We start from the raw sequence: 17232 nt of genomic DNA on the forward strand, positions 1-17232 counted from the left end.
AGTGATGTCTTCAGAGGAAATGACATTTCCATACCCTTCAGAGGTAGTTTCAATCTGCATTTCATGCCAATCTTCTGACATACTTGTTTTCTTTTTTATCCATCAGGAGCACAGATCTAATGTTAAGACATGGCCATTAGCGAATCCAGAGGAGGAAACAGGGCATACTCAAGTGCAAACATTTGGATCCCAGAAAATAAGAAAGTAACAGCTTCCACATTCTCACTTACTTTCAGCAAGAGATAAAGTTCACCTACTGTAAGAGAGAGAATGATGTGACGTTCCTTCAAGCTGTGGAACAAATCCATATAATGCTCCTGGCACAGCACCACTCTGCTTAATCTGTAGATGAATGCAAGAAAGCCAAGCCCTCTGAAGAGTTACTCACAGAGAAAGATTTGAAGGAAGCTGAAGAAGGAGCGACAAGGGGAAACTACAGTGCGATTTTGGGTCGAAAGGCTTAAGAAATTAGTGAAATGTTCCACATGATCAGTCAAAGCTCTCTTTTTTTTGAGATGAGAGACTGATGTACAGTCACAGAAGGAAAAAAGGAAACAGCTGCATCTATGTCTGCTTTGTATTCCTAGTGGGAAGATATCATGGCCACAGAAAGCATGAAGAACAATGACAGCCTCAGGTAAATAACTAATGTAAAACTTCCCGATAAAAGTAGACTTGTGAGCATTATCGGATCTTTCTCCTTGTTTTCCATGGGAAGAAAATGGGGCAGATGTGAACACACACACACACACACACACACACACACACGAACACACAGGATTGGTTTGCACGTAACGTCAAACTATGGTTTGGTACCATGGAGACAAACCTTGGGCCTGTGCTTCTGCACTGGCACTTTCCCCTTTTATCCCTCTTCCCGACCTTTTGCACTTTGCTTAGTTAGTTACTTCCTTGTTTGTGAGAAATTACAATTTCCCATTACACTCAAAACACCAAACTATGGTTTTGCACTTGCCCTGCAACCCAGGATTGTAAACCAGGGCAAATCCGTGGTTTGGGAGTATATGTGAGTGAGTAACTGTATGAACCCTCTGCTCTCAAGGTACAGCTGCAATATGAGTAGGGCTGGGCAATATCTGATTTTCAACATTGTGATATATCATCATCTAAACATTGCAATATACTGATATATCACAATGTCTGAAATAAGGAATTGAGCTATGTAGAGGCATTGGCTGGTATCACGGTTTTTCCTGCTCCGTGAGTTTTGCTGGTGCCCGCTCTTGTGATTCGCTGCCTGCTGCATGAGGCAGGGAAGAGATGAGCCAGCAGAGATAACAGGGGCTGCAGGAATCGAGAAAAGCATTGGCTGGCTGCGCACATTGTGATTTTTGCATAGCACACACACACACATCATGATTTACGATATATTGCCAGGTCAAAAATTATGAAGCAAGATCATGATATGGACTTCAAACTGGTTTCGGACAATTTATTGATATATTGTGCAGCCCTAAATAAGTGTTTCCAAACGGGCTGCTTCTTGGCTATTTGATTGCTATCCCACACTTTCCAGTGTGATTATACCATCACTTTTCTAGCTGCAAAAATTCCGATAAGAAAAGTGACAAAAATGGCCATGGAAAGTGTACCATTAGCTGTCAGTTTCATCCAACCTCTGTGTTGACATATCAGGATGAATGCTCAGTAAACAACAGGTCTGGAAGCTCCCCTAGATTGGGTTAAGAGGCATAGGAACATAGGAAGCTACCTGAGTCAGGCCAAGACTAGAAGTGGCTCCTCTGGGTTTTAGATAGGAGATACTTCAAACCCTACTTGGAGACACCTGGGACAGAATCTGGGCCTTCTGTATGCAAAGCAGATGCTCTACCACTGGGCTATGGCCCTTCCTGGTCATCTCCCTGCCCCCCCCCCAAATCCTAGGAACTATAGTTTTGTGAGAACTTATAAGCTTCAACAGCACCTTCTCCAGACTACATTTCCCACAATTCTTTAAGGTTCTTGTGTAGCTTGCAAGTAATCAATCCTCAGTGAAATCATAGAATCATAGAACTGTAGTGTTGGAAGGGACCCTGAGGATCATCTAGTTCAACCCCCTGCAATGCAGGAATATGCAGCTGTCCCATACGGGGATCGAACCTGCAACCTGGGTGTTATCAGCACCATGCTCAAGCCAACTGAGCTATCCAGTGGGTTTTAGCTTCCATATCTTGCTTGAGTATTGATCAGAATGTATGCCTCCCTAAAAAGACAATGAATCTACATCACAATCCTAAACATTGCACGTTAGCCTAAAAAACTAGTATAAATGTCACATTTTTGACATATTGATGCATAGTTGGTATAACTGTTCTAAGCACTCACAGCTGGGCTATTAGTTCTAAGCATGCAGGGTTGAATCCATTAATAATTTCTCATTGGTTTCAACAGGTCTAATCATGAGGCAGTTCTAATCTTATTCTCTTGACAGTAAATTGTTTAAACAGGTTTTAATATGGTATTTTTATATTTATATATCCTGTTCTGGGACTATTATTATTATTATTATTATTATTATTATTATTATTATTATTATTATTATTATTATATCCTGCCCAAAGGATATGCCAAAGAAGCCCAAGGTGACAAACACACAAGTGATAAAGCAATTAAAGCATCTAAAAACTGTTGCAATACAAGTGCAGGCTGGGATAGATCTCAGTGATGAAGGGCAGGTAAGAAATCAAGTGATTGTTGGTATGGAGACTGCAGAACTACAGGCAACTCAAGCCTCTCAGGGTTTCCTAGTTGGTCCCGACAGGGTTGTTTTGAAAGTTTGTGTAATCTGGGACACCAACTCTTCACAAAAGGGGTGCTTTCTTGTCAAATGTTTTCAAGTCAAATGGCCATTTTGGAAGAACTGCTTCGATTTCTACAAGATTCATTTCAGTCCCAATTGTGGTGCTCAAATTAGGCCCTGCCTACTTGTTGCAGCAAAAAGGGACGCGGGTGGCGCTGTGGGTTAAACCACAGAGCCTAGGACTTGCCAATCAGAAGGTTGGTGGTTCAAATCCCCGCGACGGGGAGAGCTCCCGTTGCTCGGTCCCTGCTCCTGCCAACCTAGCAGTTCGAAAGCACCTCAAAGTGCAAATAGATAAATAGGTACTGCTCTGGCGGGAAGGTAAATAGCATTTCCGTGCACTGCTCTGGTTCGCCAGAAGCAGCTTAGTCATGCTGGCCACATGACCCGGAAGCTGTACGCCGGCTCCCTCGGCCAATAAAGCAAGATGAGCGCCGCAACTCCAGAGTCAGTCACGACTGGACCTAATGGTCAGGGGTCCCTTTACCTTTTTACTTGTTGCAGCCTGACAAACAGAGATGGCCTTCCTTGACTTCACTCTAGGGTTGTGCTATTATTTCTCCCAATGCTTATTACGTTTACACCAGCTTTGCTGGTGTAGTGTGAGCACTGCTCCTTGACCAGTGTTGCTGCACAGCATTTCTTTTAACTTAATCAAAAAGGCCTGTGTGTTGCCTATGCAAATATTTCCACTTGAGGTTGGCTATCAGAAAGAGGGCAATAAAAGAACCTGCAAACATTTCCAGGCAACCACTTCTGTGATGACATTAATCCAATTTAAAACACCATTGATTTCAAGCCCGTCTTTAGTCAGTTTTGCTGTGCAAATTGGCCCAATTCCACTGCACAATCCACCCACCCCCACCACTGCTAGCAAGGATTTAATTGCCTTGCCCAAGAGCTTAATTCATTATAAATATCCCCCCTGATTCAGGGTCTTTAAGGATTCTCAAATTTGAGGAGACAGCTGAATGTTAATCCATGGTTTCTGTTTCACTCCAAATATTCAATTGTTTTCATACCACTGATGGGATGACACATTTCGTTTTCACATAACATGCATCAGAAATGATATCATTCCTGCTGCTGTTATTTTTGCATCATAAATAGCTCCATCCCTTTCACACTGCTGATCGCAGTAACCCCCCCCCCCCGAATTTAATGCATGTAACGAAAATGGATAAATCAATATGTGGGTGGGGGGCAGCGGGGGGGAAATAGCTGACCTTGGGTGAGCACAACCTTTGGAAAGCATTAGCTAGCTCCTTAGTTTTATAAAAGATTGATATAACATTAAAGTGCTTGTTTTATCTTATTTAAATATTTAGTGGGGGACTACTTAACTAGTTTTATGGTTTTATTTGGAAGGCTTTCAGTGATAAAAGCTTTAGATCCATGTGCTGCTCACCCACCTTCTAAACTGACAACCAGAAAACAGGGTATACAGTGGTACCTCGGGTTAAGAACTTAATTCGTTCAGGAGGTCTGTTCTTAACCTCAAACTGTTCTTAACCTGAAGCACCACTTTAGCTAATGGGGTCTCCCGCTGCTGCCACACCGCCGGAGCACGATTTCTGTTAGCGGAGTCTGTAACCTGAAGAGTATGTAACCTGAAGTGTATGTAACACGAGGTACCACTGTATCTGGAATTCAGAAGGAATAGTAGAAATTGCAATACATAAAACAATGTGAATGTTTTGTTACTGTCACAAGGTCAGAGAAAGGATATGTATACCTTGGATGTTTTGTTCTTCTTGGGACCAAACTGCAAATTGCACCGGACTTGTGTGGGCATATCTCCCAGCATTTTCTTTGTTAATAAAACAGAGGTGTAGTAGTCTGCCACTTTGAAAAGAATTGTTGTGCTTAACCTACTTTTCTCCTCCTGGAGCAAAGAGTAGCAGGGAGGAGGGGGTGTGCATGGGGAAAAGGGTCAAACACCTCCCCCAGCACAGCACAGCTTCTCTGATCAAACTGGCATGGTTGCCTGTCATTTAAAAACAACAACAAATGGTCTAATTGAGGATCTCCCCCATAACATGGTTTAGTCCTTGGTCATAGACTGAAATAGAAGCTGGCCACAGAGGTTGGAATTCATGGGACACAGATGTTGGAGCAAGGGAGAGGAATTGGGATCTGTGGAAAGATCTTTTCTCCCAGCCAATGAAAGGCCCTCCTCCTGCTTCAGGCCCACATGCTGTTTTCTGAATCTTCAGAGGTTCAGTCCTGGAATTGATGCATTGCATTTTTGTGATTCAACAGATCTATTGATAGTTCTCTTAGATCACAGGCATGTCCATGACACCCGTCTGTGAAGAATCTGCACTGGGGTAGTAAGTTTTGGCAGCTGCGAAAATGCTAGCTGCAATAATAAATTAATAGCCACTGTGAGATATTAAATAACATATTGACTCAAGCCCCAAGACAACCTTTTTTAAAAAAAAAACCACACGAATGAATACCTGACTAGGGAAACCATGCATTCTTATACTAATCCCACGTCAAACATGTAAAAGCGTTTCAGTTCTGAATGAGACTTCAGCTGTCATTTCTGCACTCGGGTTTGATTTCAGTGTCAATTTATTTATATATCACATTTTCCACAAATACATCTGTGCTAAAAGCAGTTCACATTAAAAAACAAAAAAATAGTCTGTTACAGTATAAGAATGCAATGTAATAAAAAGTATACTATCACTGTAACATCACAACAAAAGAATGATCAGCAATTAAGAGTTTATTAACATACATCAAATTTTAAGTAAGCAGTAAGTCAAATAAAAATATCCATTGGCTTCACATACAAGAGTAGCCCCAAAGCTGATGACATTGGCTCTTTCAAAAAAGCTGATTTCAAAAGCTGTTGGAAGACCCCCAAACTGTAGGTACTGTAGCTCAGTGGTAGAGCACATATACAGTACTGCATGCAGGCAGTTTTAAAGTTCAATGCCCAGGCAGCACCTCTAGTTAAATGACTTAGCAGGTAATGTGAGAAACCTGTGCCTGAGAGCCTGGAGAGTTGTTGCCAGTCAGAGCAGCTTAGGTGGGTAACCTCCGATGCAAAGGAAAAGTCTTCTATTAATACTTCACATTCGGAAGACCTTCATGCCACTTGATCTCAGAGACAAAACCATGGGGATGTTTTATAAATTAAGCATTCTAATGTAAGCTGTTGTTGAGATATATTATTTACCCAGAACAAAATGCAAGCCAATCTGTTAACCTCTAAAATTGTTTTAGGAGGTAGTGCAGTAGTTGTTTTGATGTTTTTCATAATTTTGTTTGTATTCTAGTAGCTCGTTGCTGTGTGTGCTTAAGTGTAGGCTATTTTCTGCAACTTGACATTTTATTGTGGTATGACAATTGCATTGAAAGAGTTACACTGGTAAACAAGCTTCAACTACAGGTCAGAATAAATAAATAAATAAATAAAGTTATAGTGTCCTGTGAATGTACTAGAAATGAAGGGCACCAGATTTCTTCTGCCTTCTCTGGAATCTAGGGCAGAGATGAGGAACCTGTGGTCCTCTCTGTATGTTATTGGACTCCAAATGCTGTCAGCCCCAGCCAGCATGGCCAATGGTCAGCAATGATGAGAGTGTAGTCTGACATATATACAATCATACCCCTGGTTGTGAATGTGATCTGTGCGGGAGGCACGGTCGCAACCCGCAGCGTTCGCAGCGTGAAGCGCTGCGTCTGCGCACGCGTGTGATGCGATTTGGCACATCTGTGCATGACGTCATTTTGCGCTTCTGTGCATGCGCGAGTGCCAAAACCCGGAAGTAACCTGTTCCGGCACTTCTGGGTTCGGCGTGGTCCACAACCTGAAAACGCGCAACCCGCAGCGTTCGTAACCCGAGGTGTGACTCTAATGCTTTAGCTGGGATTCCTATATTGCAGGGGATTGGACTAGATAACTCTTGGGATCCTTTCCAACTCTACAATTCTATGATTCTATGATCTGGAGGCCAAAGGGTCTCCATGAATCCCCTCCCCCCCCGGATTTCTGATCCAAATTGTGGATAACCAAATCCTGTCTTCTCCAGGGCAATTCTATTTTTCAAACAATGTTCTAAGGAGTAGAAGTTTATATTGCTGTTTTATTGTTGATGATGAATGTGCACGCTGACCTACATATGCCGGGTAGGGTTGACATGCTATGTGAGTTGAGCATGCATCTAGGGACTGCCAAGATTGCTTGCATTGAAAGCAAATGTTCTGAGTGATTATTTATTTAAAGTATTTTTACCGTGCTCTTCAGCTGAAAAGGCTCCCAGAGTGGCTTACATGAGGTCAATAACAAATACAGCAGCCCCACAAACAAGACATACAGTGGTACCTTGGGTTACATACGCTTCAGGTTACAGACTGTGCTAACCCAGAAATAGTACCTCGGGTTAAAAACTTTGCTTCAGGATGAGAACAGAAATCGTGCTCTGGCGGCGCGGCAGCAGCAGGAGGCCCCATTAGCTAAAGTGGTGCTTCAGGTTAAGAACAGTTTCCGGAACGAATTAAGTACTTAACCCGAGGTACCACTGTATAGGCAAGAGGATGGGAAGGCTAGAAACTGCCTTACACTGTGTTAAACCACTGGCCCATGCAGCTCAGTACTGTCTCCAGTGGCTTCCAGTGGCTTTCCAGAGTTTGAATTTGGGGCTTTGAGCATGCCAGGCAGATGCTCTCTACTGAGCTATGGTCCTTCCCCTCTCCTGCTACCAATGGCTATTGGCATTTGGTGCCTCTGAATCTAGAGGATGCATGTAGCCACTTCTATCACAGCCTGTAGGTACTTTGTGATTCAAATAGTAACTTAAATCATCATGAAAGTCTTCTGCTGCTATGAGTATGAAATTTAAAAATAGTGGCATTAAAAGCCATTAGAGAACTTAGATATATCGGTAAATGACTGAAATGTATGCACTGTTTATTGTAGTACAAAAAAGTTCCATAATAGCAGGACATTGTTTCACATTTAAATGTGGTTGCTGAGTCATTGGCATTTTCCTGCCAGCACTGCAGAAGCAGCTGCAGTTGTAGGTCTCTTACTGCAGTAGATGTTTCGTTGCATTAGTAACCCCCAATTTATTTCCTAATGCTCACATTTATTCAGCCCCCGGATCTTTCCAATATGCTTATTTGCAGACATGTCCAGTAATAATTAAGATACAGTTGCAGATTATTGCAGTACATGGTTGATCTAAATAAGTACAAAACCCCCTAGTCATTAAGAATTTGCTAACGTCAACAAAAGGTCATTGGGCTCTTGGTTTTATGATAAAGCCCACAAAATTGCAGAGGACTCCAATCCCACAGTTCTGGGTCATGATTCAAGCTAGTGATTCAAGATGTTTAATTTCCACAACAGTGGCCAGCACACTTTAAGTCTTAAAGGAGCAGGTCATTAAATGAATATCTATAAATTAGGGTACCTTTGCATTTGAAATAGTTATTGGGAGGGGTGGGAGAATTCTTTCATCCATCCCTGTTGCATTTATGTATATTACTTCAGCCCTGGGTATGTGTACTTCTTGTACTTGGCATTTTCTCAACAGCAAGAACACACATACTTTGTTTCATATTCTGTTCTTTATAAACTCTTCTAAGTACTCCAAAATGTCTGAATACAAGCAATAATTCCTATGATGGGCTATCAAGTATCTTACTTTTGAACTAAAATATTGATCTGTTTACAAGTTTTCCGAATTGCTGAGACTTTAAATAGTTCCCAGCAAGAGGGATCTATGGCTGCCTCTTCTGGACCTACTCTGTTAACACTGCAAAATACCGTATTTTTCGCCCTATAAGACGCACTTTTTCCCCTCCAAAAATGAAGGGGAAATGTGGGTGCGTCTTATGGGGCGAATGCAGGCTTTCGCTGAAGCCTGGAGAGCGAGAGCGGTAGGTGCGCACCGACCCCTCTCGCTCTCCAGGCTTCGCGGACCTCTCCTCAAGCAGCGGGAACGTTCCCACTGCTTGGGGAGAGTTGCCGGCATCCCGAAGCCTGCAAGCGCTGATCCCAGCACGTGCAGGCTTCGCGGATCTCTCCCCAAGCAGCGGGAACGTTCCCACTGCTTGGGGAGAGTTGCCGGCATCCCGAAGCCTGCAAGCGCTGATCCCAGCACGTGCAGGCTTCGCGGATCTCTCCCCAAGCAGCGGGAACGTTCCCACTGCTTGGGGAGAGTTGCCGGCATCCCGAAGCCTGCAAGCGCTGATCCCAGCACGTGCAGGCTTCGCGGATCTCTCCCCAAGCAGCGGGAACGTTCCCACTGCTTGGGGAGAGTTGCCGGCATCCCGAAGCCTGCAAGCGCTGATCCCAGCACGTGCAGGCTTCGCGGATCTCTCCCCAAGCAGCGGGAACGTTCCCACTGCTTGGGGAGAGTTGCCGGCATCCCGAAGCCTGCAAGCGCTGATCCCAGCACGTGCAGGCTTCGCGGATCTCTCCCCAAGCAGCGGGAACGTTCCCACTGCTTGGGGAGAGTTGCAGGCATCCCGAAGCCTGCGCGCGCTGATCCCAGCACGCGCAGGCTTCGCGGATCTCTCCCCAAGCAGCGGGAACGTTCCCACTGCTTGGGGAGAGTTGCAGGCATCCCGAAGCCTGCGCGCGCTGATCCCAGCACGCGCAGGCTTCGCGGATCTCTCCCCAAGCAGCGGGAACGTTCCCACTGCTTGGGGAGAGTTGCAGGCATCCCGAAGCCTGCAAGCGCTGATCCCAGCACGCGCAGGCTTCGCGGATCTCTCCCCAAGCAGCGGGAACGTTCCCACTGCTTGGGGAGAGTTGCAGGCATCCCGAAGCCTGCAAGCGCTGATCCCAGCACGTGCAGGCTTCGCGGATCTCTCCTCAAGCAGCGGGAACCACCGCTGGGCTCCCACGGCTTGCAGAGAGCTGCCTGTTTGGGGGCTGGGGTCGGGGGAAGCTCGGGCTGCCCCAGCCCCGCGCCTGGGGGGGAAATAATTTTTTCCCTTTATTTCCCCCCCAAAAAACTAGGTGCGTCTTATGGGCCGGAGCGTCTTATGGGGCGCAAAATACGGTAATGCAACAGGGAGAAAAATCTTTGTATCCACCACTTGAAGGGCATGTGTGGTACTCCTGCATTGTGTAAAGAAAATCTGAGCTGTCAGCTCTAAAATCTGCCAGATAGGGAGGCGGGAACAGAAGCCCCCATCAGTTCAAGTACTCCCTCTCCCCCACCTATCCTCTCAATTCCATCTCAACCTTCTTAGAGCTAATAGGTGAGAGGAGAACGGGGGATTCACAAGACACTGTGCACATGATTCCTGCTTTAATCAAGGACTTTGCACAGAAAATCATGGCATTCTTAGTATGGCACAGGAAATCAGTGGGTGTGCTAAGAAAAGAACCCATGGTTACTTACTCATTTTCCTCTGATTGGGTACCTTGGTAGTTGGAGAGATTTGCTGTTCTTTGCTGAACATGGATCCAAGTGTAGAATGCTGTCCATTACAAACATACTAAAAATATAAAATGCAGTGTAGAGCTGATTGATCTATTCAGCAGTTTGTTTGATTTTTGTAACCTATTTTTTATTCATTTGCATCTTTAAACTGCTTAACATTGTTGCATTGAGTTATCTTTGTTTACATTAGAGCATATGACATGCAACAATTACATAAAACAAAGACCAAAAACCAATAAGCACTTGGAAAAACGTTTCTGAATACTTTAGCAAAGTTGTGTTGAAGTGTACACAGATGGTAACCACTTTGCACGTGTCATGTTGACACATGACTGCTGATGCATGGCTCCTTTTGAACCCAGAAGAGGAGAGAATGGAAGCGGAATGGGCTTATGTGTGCTCCACTGACATGCACAGTGGTCAGGAATAGAATCCTCACAAAATGGTTGCCGCCTGTATACCAAAATTATTACAATTTTTACAGATATTATGTATAGTAATGTGTACTGCTTAGGTGACCATAAGTAAAAGGTATTTTGGATAAGGTTTCCTTAAGTTGTGGGGGACTATGGAAGAATGTTACTTTTGATTTTTGAAAATTTACCTTAAGTCCAGAGACATTAAAAAGGGTCTCCAATTCTATACTCAATAACCTTTCAGCATTAACTGGGCCTGATGTGCATAAAACAGTATCATCAGTATAGTATCCCAGAATGTATCCCCTTGCATTGTATTCAGCAGTTTTCTTAGTCCATTTTACACCCTTATAAAGACTGCCTATTAATTGATTTGACTGATAACCACTTTATAAAGCTTTCTATAAAGCATGAGCTTTACAACTGCTTTTATTCAAGACAACACTCAGATGCTTGGTCACTTGTGTTCATGTTAAATCCCATGGCAATTCATATGAATTAGTTTCTTTGTTCCATTCAGTGACTTGGACAAATTCCAGCTCAGGAAATCACATTCTACTTACTTTAATTCCCTTGGGGTTTCACTTAGATTAAAAAAAAAGCTTAAACTATTATTTGTGAGAAGGTAAAAACATCCACAACTTGTTTTTAATATTACAGTCTATTTTTTTGGGTGGGGATACACTAGAAAAAATGTCGAGTTGCAGCTCGGCATCCAGGGAAAAATCAGTCTCACACCATGAGGGGTTCCGAAATATGGCTGCTCCTAGGGCTAATATGGCAGCTCCTAGGGCTAATGCAGCACAGCTTTTATTGTGTGAAATCAGAAAGATACAAGCCAAGGAAAGATACAAAATACAAGCCAAGCAATTTGTTCTAGCCAGCAGATAAGAACATGCGCACTAGACCGTGCGAGCGATCAGGCTATGCTAGTTGACCAATCATGTAGGACAGCACGAGCTGTTCACGCGCTGTTCATGCTCCAAGGATGCTTCTAGCTATGAGATCACCCTGCAACAATAAGAACTTTGCTCATGCTCTCATGTACAAGCGATCATTTTCCCACATGTCCCCTTTTCTTGTTTATATTATTAGAGGAAAAGAGGGACCATTAGTCCAAATCATACACTTCATTGCCTAAGCGTCTACACTTTGCAACATAAATTCCTCTTGTAACCCCTGTGGTGGGCCGTGGTCGGTACCACCATGCAGTGCATTGGGAAATCAAAGAGGGTATGCATTGAATGCAACAACACACCATAATGAAGCCAACAATACATGCAATTACAATCAATAATATTTTTCTTAACCATAATCCATTAGGCAACCAAGAAGACAACCACTCCCATGGATCAAAACCTTCAGGTGGATTCAAAGGATTATGAGCTATCATTTGTTCCATATAATCAATAGTAGCAGAGATATTGGTCGATTGATCAGTTATATACATACAATAATGAGAATGAATTAAGGCATAAATTCTACCTTTAGAGGCAAAGATTACATTTAAAGCATAAAAAGTGTATAAAACAACTTCTCTTATTTCTGACATTTCTGTGTTAATCATTTTTAAAGCCAAGATAGTAGAATTAAACAAGGCTTCAATCCAGTTTGCCAGTTTATGCAAATCACGGTAATTCATCCCTACACCTATCACTCATAGTTGTAACATTAAGAAAACAAGAAGATCCATTAACATACTCATAGGTCCAATTACAATATGGATAATGACCTAAAAATTTACTTCTATTATGATTGAAACGAAAACAATAAGACACTATTTCTGCAAGCGACAAAAAACACAGGGAATAAACTTATGCGATTATCCTTCATATTATTGCTAATCTTAAATGAAGCATTTACTGGAATGCTAGAATACCATCACCAAAAAAAAAGGTTCAAAGCTTTGAGAAGCTTTTTAAAATCATTTTTCTCAGCAGCTAAAATGCACTAGCTAAGCATATTTTTTTTGCTTCAAGCATATTCCACTTGCTGTAACTAAAAAGATTGCAACAAGGTCGAGAACAGAGCCCATTGTCTACGCAGGCCATGTTAAAGAACCATATTGCAACTTGCAACTTGCTTTCTGTCCGGGAACCATGCCAAAGCACAAAAATGAAACAACTGGAACACACTGAAATCCCAAAACACTGAAAACCTTGACATCAATTTGTGGATGATTTTGAAAGAAGTGTCCAATTTTTTTCCAATCGTCTAACCCCCAAGTTCCGTCCTGGGGGAACCACGGACAGTGAGTGTCCAGGGCTTTTATAAGGGACTTAAGGTCAGCTTTCCGAACAGCAAGGTTGTTACTGGCCAAAAGGAATTTAAGGTCTTTAAAAAATTTTTTCTGTGGTGCAGAGAGAGACTTTCCCATGATTGCGAGAGTTGCAAAAAGAGCAGGGAGCACTTACCGGAGGGATCCTTAGGAGGATGAGGGAGGCGCCTTTTTGCCCTGTCCGGGCGGAGATAAGTGCTGATAAGTCCGTAACGTAGTCCAGAATCACATTCACACGGGAGCTCTCACCAGGGATCCACTACGTGGATGAACGACGCGTCTGCAGCCCTTGCGGGGCGAGGTGAGAGCTGAACGTTGTAAAACAGCATGAAGTCCGAAAGAAATCACACGGGAGCACTCACCAGGGATCCACTACGTGGATGAACGACGTGTTGGTGAGTGCTGAATAATGAAAAACAACGTGAAGTCCGAAGGCCTCACACGGGGCACCAAATGTCGAGTTGCAGCTCGGCATCCAGGGAAAAATCAGTCTCACACCATGAGGGGTTCCGAAATATGGCTGCTCCTAGGGCTAATATGGCAGCTCCTAGGGCTAATGCAGCACAGCTTTTATTGTGTGAAATCAGAAAGATACAAGCCAAGGAAAGATACAAAATACAAGCCAAGCAATTTGTTCTAGCCAGCAGATAAGAACATGCGCACTAGACCGTGCGAGCGATCAGGCTATGCTAGTTGACCAATCATGTAGGACAGCACGAGCTGTTCACGCGCTGTTCATGCTCCAAGGATGCTTCTAGCTATGAGATCACCCTGCAACAATAAGAACTTTGCTCATGCTCTCATGTACAAGCGATCATTTTCCCACAAAAAAATTGGCCATTGAAATTACTCTTTCTTAGGTCAAAAAGGGAATGTTAGTAAAAAAGGTGTTTTTAAGTTTGCAAACATAGAAATGATGTATCAGTATTTCAAATTTTAAATGTTCTTTGGAAGACCTAATTGTATTTTCAAAATAATATCCTGTATTTTGGATTAAGAATGCCTAACATTTTTCAAAAGCATGAGTGAAAGGATTATGTATTTATTTTGCAGTTATATGAATGGAATAAAAATGTGCATGCTTGCTCAGAAAGAGTGGTTTTAAGTATGTAATCAAGTGGTGGGAATTAATTAATGTGATGTGAACTTTGGCATGATATGCTGCAGTCAAGAGCCTGACTAAGGATGTGATTTTTGAAGAGAGTGAAAATTAATGTACTGTACGTACCATTTGCTCCAGTAAGGATCAGTGCCCCTACCCTTTGACAAAATAAAAAAATTCCTTCCAGTAGCACCTTAAAGACCAACTAAGTTGGTCTTTAAGGTGCTACTGGAAGGAATTTTTTTATTTTGACTATGGCAGACCAACACGGCTACCTATCTACTACCTACCCTTTGACATGTTTTTAGTTTCAAAAGTGGTATTAACAGTTCATAATTCATGATAATGTGTTTCTATATGGGGGTATATGCACAAGAGTGCAAAAAAGCACATTAAAGTTAACTTAAAATGGCTCATATATGTACAAAGATATTGCTGCCCCTTGTCTGAATTGTTTCAGAATTGTGCTCTTTCTAGGGCAGCACTTGCTAAGGATGCAGGTTGATACTGGGGCTTATTCACGAACATAGGAAGCTGCCTTTGAGCCCTCATACCGAGTCAAAAGACTGGGCCATCTAGCTTAGTATTGTCCACACTGACAGGCGGCACCTCTCCAGGATTTAAGACTGGGGTCTCTCCCAGCCCTATTTGGAGATGGCCAGGATTGAACCTGGGCTCTTCTGCATTCAAAGCAGATGCTCTGCCCCTGAGTTATGGCCCTTTCTCATATTTACTTCTGAGTAAACATGCTCAAGGTTTTGAAACTTGCACACTACTCCCACCACCAAATTGTATCTGCAAAGATGTCTAGATACTGAACTGAAAAAAGAAATACTGTCCTTTTGTCAGTGGTAGTAGTCCTGGGGAAAGTTGCTAGCAGGGCAATTTCCATGTACTGTACACCCTCATGAAAAGCAGGCTTTAAAAAAATGTTCCTGCTGCAATTAAGGAGCTCCCTGTGGCGAGAGGAGCATTTGTCTGACAGAGCAGAGGCGGAAGCCACTTTCTGAGAAGAGGGGTGCCTGCAGTAAGGAGGGTTCTGGAAGGGAAGAGCATCACCTTAGCATTCAGGTCTCTGGCTCAACCCTCGCTCGGCATCGCCCTAGTGGGGTCGGGAGAGACCCCTTGCCTCGAAACGCTGGAGTGCTACTGCCAGCCAGGGTCGGCAACACGGGGCTACACGGACCAAAGGCCTGTGCTCTGTATGCGGCAGCTCCGTACGTTCCTAGCAGCGTCTGCGCGCGCATTTCCCGCCTTTGTTCACTGGGGACGAGGGCGTGGGTCCTCTGCGCACGCCGCGCCGCAGGGCGAGCGCTTCGTGAGGAGATTTCTCGCCACGATTACTATTGTTTTGAACGAAGCGTCTGCGGCTCAGTCTGCGGGGACGGGGCTTTCGCTCTCATCCTGCGCTTGCCCTCCCCGCCCCTTCCTTCCACGCCGGCTTCCCACTCGACCCTCCTCAGCGGCGGCAGCACCCGCCAGCTTTTCCCTCCTCCCTTCCTTCGTCCCTCCCCTGCGGCGGAGATTCGCCTCGCGCCTCCCTCCGCCGACGGTTGCTGCCCGTCCTCCTCAGGGCAAGTCCCCACCCCTTCCCCATGTGCGGAACCGGCGTCGCCAGGAGGAGGAGGAGGCGGGCTGAGAGAGAGAGGCCTGGCAGGCGTCGCGGCTAACGGTCTTTTTCTAATCTGGCGGGCGCGAGCGGCGCCGCTTCGAGCTGCCTGTCACGGACCGAGCGGGCCTGGCTGGCGCGGAGGAGGAGGCCGGGCGGCGGGGCATGTGAGCGAGGCCGGGCTGTGCGCCTCGGGGCGAGGGAGAAAGGGGTGGGTCGGGGGTCGACTGGCTCCTCTCCGCCCCGTCGAGGCTCTTCCTGACCCTCTTTTTGCTCAGGAAGGAGTGGGACCTAGGATTGGGTTACACGTGTCGTGCAATGGGGGCGGGAAGCACACACCACACACACGGGTCCCGCGTGGTGCCTTGCAGTCTTGCATCTTGGTTTGTGTCATGAGCTTTCACGGGCCGCAGACACGATGGATAGTGAATGTCGATCGTGTGCCTGCCTGCCTCCCTTTCTGTCTTGTTTATCCCGTGCAGAGGTGTGAGCATCCACACACACCTTACACCCCTCACTTTCCGTGTCTGCTTCGTGCAGCTGACGTTATTGGCAGTGGACCAAGAATGCTTCTGTTGCTATAAGTGTGTTAAACTTCTAGCCTGACGCAGGACTTGCTGAGTATCCCATTCTTGGTTGGGCAGCAGGACAGGTCCCCCCCCCCCCACTGGGTGCTGAGCATAAGGGGCATCACAGGGCATCGCAACTACAGTGGTACCTCGGGTTACATACGCTTCAGGTTACAGACTCCGCTAACCCAGAAATAGTACCTCGGGTTAAGAACTTTGCTTCAGGATGAGAACAGAAAGTTAGCTTAAATTAGCTAAAGTGGTGCTTCAGGTTAAGAACAGTTTCGGGTTAAGAACGGACCTCCAGAACGAATGAAGTACTTAACCTGAGGTACCACTGTATAATGTAGTGAATAGAGCAGAACAAGAGGTGAGAAGTAGGGTGGTGCCAAATTTTGGCCTTGCACAGGGCACTGCTGAAATTTGAAAGACCAGATTTTGCCCCTGGTGCATTGTGGTAGTGTAAGGGCCAGATAAAGTAATTCTTAAGAAGGAAACGTAAAGACGATAGCTATCATAATTATATAGGTTTTCATCAACTGACTTTTACTTAGAGTAGTCCCATTGAAATTAATATACCTAAGTTAATAATGACCATTAATTTCTACTCTACTTGTAGGAAAAGTTAGTTGAAGGCAATCCATAACATATAACCATGATGTACCACTGTTAGAATACAGCCTCTGTGCTCTGTTTCAAAAAGGTATTAATTAAACTGAAGAAGGTACAAAAACTGCTGCTAAAGTGATCAAGGGTTGGGGCATCTTTCCTGCAAATAAAAACAAACCCTTTTGGTGCTTTGGCAAACAGCTATGGAGTTCAGTGGCTGTAGGCTTTTGAACAGTCATACAGTGGTGCTCCGCAAGACGAATGCCTCGCAAGACGAAAAACTCGCTAGACGAAAGGGTTTTTCGGTTTTGCGTTGCTTCGCTAGACGAATTTCCCTATGGGCTTGCTTCGCAAGACGAAAATGTCTTGCGCTTTTTTCTTAAAGCCGCTTGAAGAGGCGCAGTTGCGAC

At 44.5% G+C, this 17232-nt stretch overlaps 1 protein-coding gene across 3 annotated transcripts in view; it reads left to right on the plus strand.

Annotated features, from left to right (window-relative positions):
• Positions 1-521: 521 nt before the first annotated feature.
• Positions 522-17232, plus strand: part of SACS (sacsin molecular chaperone) — a 44146-nt gene continuing 27435 nt past the window's right edge. For 2 of the 3 annotated variants that reach the window (XM_081197836.1, XM_081197837.1), the window contains exon 1: positions 522-637. In XM_081197836.1, the coding sequence (XP_081053962.1) occupies positions 600-637 (38 nt within the window). In that variant the 5' untranslated portion in view covers positions 522-599. Of the gene's footprint in view, positions 638-15312; positions 15812-17232 lie in introns of those variants that run through there. The other variant, XM_081197838.1, reaches the window with a different exon arrangement.

Source organism: Podarcis bocagei, assembly GCF_964188305.1.
Source record: "Podarcis bocagei genome assembly, chromosome: 6".
NCBI lineage: Eukaryota > Metazoa > Chordata > Lepidosauria > Squamata > Lacertidae > Podarcis > Podarcis bocagei.